The sequence below is a fragment of the Penaeus vannamei genome, chromosome 40, assembly GCF_042767895.1.
Source record: "Penaeus vannamei isolate JL-2024 chromosome 40, ASM4276789v1, whole genome shotgun sequence".
Taxonomy (NCBI): domain Eukaryota; kingdom Metazoa; phylum Arthropoda; class Malacostraca; order Decapoda; family Penaeidae; genus Penaeus; species Penaeus vannamei.
Genome location: NC_091588.1, coordinates 25,174,914 through 25,177,413, shown reverse-complemented (window position 1 = coordinate 25,177,413; position 2,500 = coordinate 25,174,914). Strand labels below are relative to the sequence as shown.

General features: G+C 42.7%; 1 protein-coding gene across 1 annotated transcript in view; it reads right to left on the bottom strand.

Annotated features, from left to right (window-relative positions):
- Positions 1–2,500, bottom strand: part of LOC138860293 (uncharacterized) — a 17,750-nt gene that overhangs the window by 10,359 nt on the left and 4,891 nt on the right. Inside the window, exon 3 of the mRNA XM_070117499.1 lies at positions 1,841–2,042. Within this exon, the coding sequence (XP_069973600.1) occupies positions 1,841–2,042 (202 nt within the window). The remainder of the gene's footprint in view (positions 1–1,840; positions 2,043–2,500) is intronic.

Genomic DNA, 2,500 nt, shown 5'->3' with positions numbered 1-2,500 from the left:
GGAGGGGGGAGAAGAGAAGGAGGGGGGAGGAGGAGAAGGAGTGGGGGTAGGGGAGAGAGAAAGAGAAGGAGGGAGGAGGGGAGAATGGGGGGTAGGGTGAGAGAGGGAGAGAAGGAGGGGGGGCGGTTAGTAAAAGTGATGGTAACGCTGATAAAATTTGGTGATAATGGTGATGATAAAACTAATATTATTTGAATATTTTAATAATGATGATGATGATAGTAACACTGATAATGCTGATAATATTAATAATATTTGAATATTTTGATAATGATGAAGATACAGCAACAGTTATAATTTTGATAATAGCACTAATATTATTTTGAAGACTTTAATAATGATGATAATAATAACAGAAATAATTTTGATAATGAAACTAATATTATTTGAGTATTTTAATAATGATGATGATCATAATAACTGTGATAATGTTTATAATAGTCTTGATGTTTTTATTATATCTTAATGATGGTGATGATCAAGGGAATAGTGATAATGATGATAATACTAAACTTGATGCTAATACTTTTTCAATAATATTAGTAATAATACTAATACTAATATAATGATAATGATATTAACAACATCAGGGATAATGGTAATAATAATAACAACAACAATGATAATAATGATAATAACAAATATAACGATAATGAAAACAATAACAATAATGATAATAACCATAACAATAACAATAATAAGAGTATAAATAATAATAACAATAACAACATAAACATATACAACAGAATAGATTTTAAAAATAGAAGAAAAAACACAGTTTAATACACAAAGCCTCAAGGCCATCACCACATAAAAAAATACCAACATACCCTATGATTACCACATAAAACATACAGCAACATACCCTATGACCACCGCCACATAAAAAACAAACCAACATACCTTATGGTTATAACATAAAAAAAATACTAACATAATGTCATATGGCCACCACATAAAAAAACATACCAACATACCATATAGCCACCACCACATAAACACACCAACATACTCTATGTTTACCACATAATAACAGACACCAACATACCTTATGGCCACTACCATATATAACCCACCAACATGCCTTATGGCCACTACAACATAGAAAAAAACACCAACATACCTTACGCCCACCACTATATAGGAAAAAACACCAACATACCCTATGCTTACTACATAAAAAATACCTTATGGCCTCCACCACACAAACACACCGACATACCTTATAGAAACCACCACATAAGCACACCAACATACCTTATAGAAACCACCACATAAGCACACCAACATACCTTATAGAAACCATCACATAAACACACCAACATACCTTATAGAAACCACCACATAAACACACCAACATACCTTCTAGAAACCACCACATAAGCACACCAACCTACCTTAAAGAAACTACCACATAAGACACACCAACATACCTTATAGAAACCATCACATAAACACACCAACATACCCTAGGCTTACCACATAAACACACCAACATACCCTAGGCTTACCACATAAAAAAACACACACCAACATACCATATAGCCACCACCACATAAACACACCAACATACCTTATAGAAACCACCACATAAACACACCAACATACCCTATGTTTACCACATAAAACCCCACCCACCAACATACCCTAGGCTTACCACATAAAAATACCAACATACCCTAGGCTTACCACATAAACACCAACATACCCTAGGCTTACCACATAAACACCAACATACCCTATGCTTACCACATAAAAAAACCCACACACCAACATACCTTATGGCCACCACCACATAAACACACCAACATACCCTATGTTTACCACCACGCCAACATACCTTATGTCCATCCATCCCGTTGAGATCCCCCTGGCCATTGCAATTGTAGGTCCCGCCCATCCTCTTCAACTTGCCGCACCGCAGTCTGGGATGGCGCAAGTAGTCGAAAAAGTCACCGATCTTCGCCAGCGTCCGGTTGGCGAAGGCGGCGCTGGGGGGTCCCTCGCCGCTCGCTCGCTGGATGGTGGACGTGGGGGCGGGGCTGGGGGGTAGGATAGGAGGAAGAAGGGGGGGATGGGGATGGGATGGGGATTGGGAGGGGGAAGGGAAGGGGAGGTGGGGAAGGGGGAAAGGGGAAGGGGTGGGGATGGGGAGGGTGGGTGGGGGTGGGAGGGGAAGGAAGGAGAGGAGGGGGGGTGGAAGAGGAGGGGGGTGGAAGAGGAGGGGGGGAAAGGAAAGGGGTGGGGAGGGGAGGGGAGGGAAAGAGGAGGAAGTGGAGGGGAGGGAAGGGGATAGGGAAGTGGAGGGGAGGGAAGGAGAGGAGAGCGATGGGGGGTGGTGGGTGGGAGGGGAGGGGAGGAGGAAGTGAGTGGAGGGAAGGGGAAGGGAAAGGGAAGTGGAGGGGAGGGGAGGGGATGGGAGGGGTGGGGAGGGGAGGGGAAAGGAGAGGAGGGGAGGGGAAGGGAGAGGAGGGGAGGGAGGGGATGGGAGGGGTGGGGA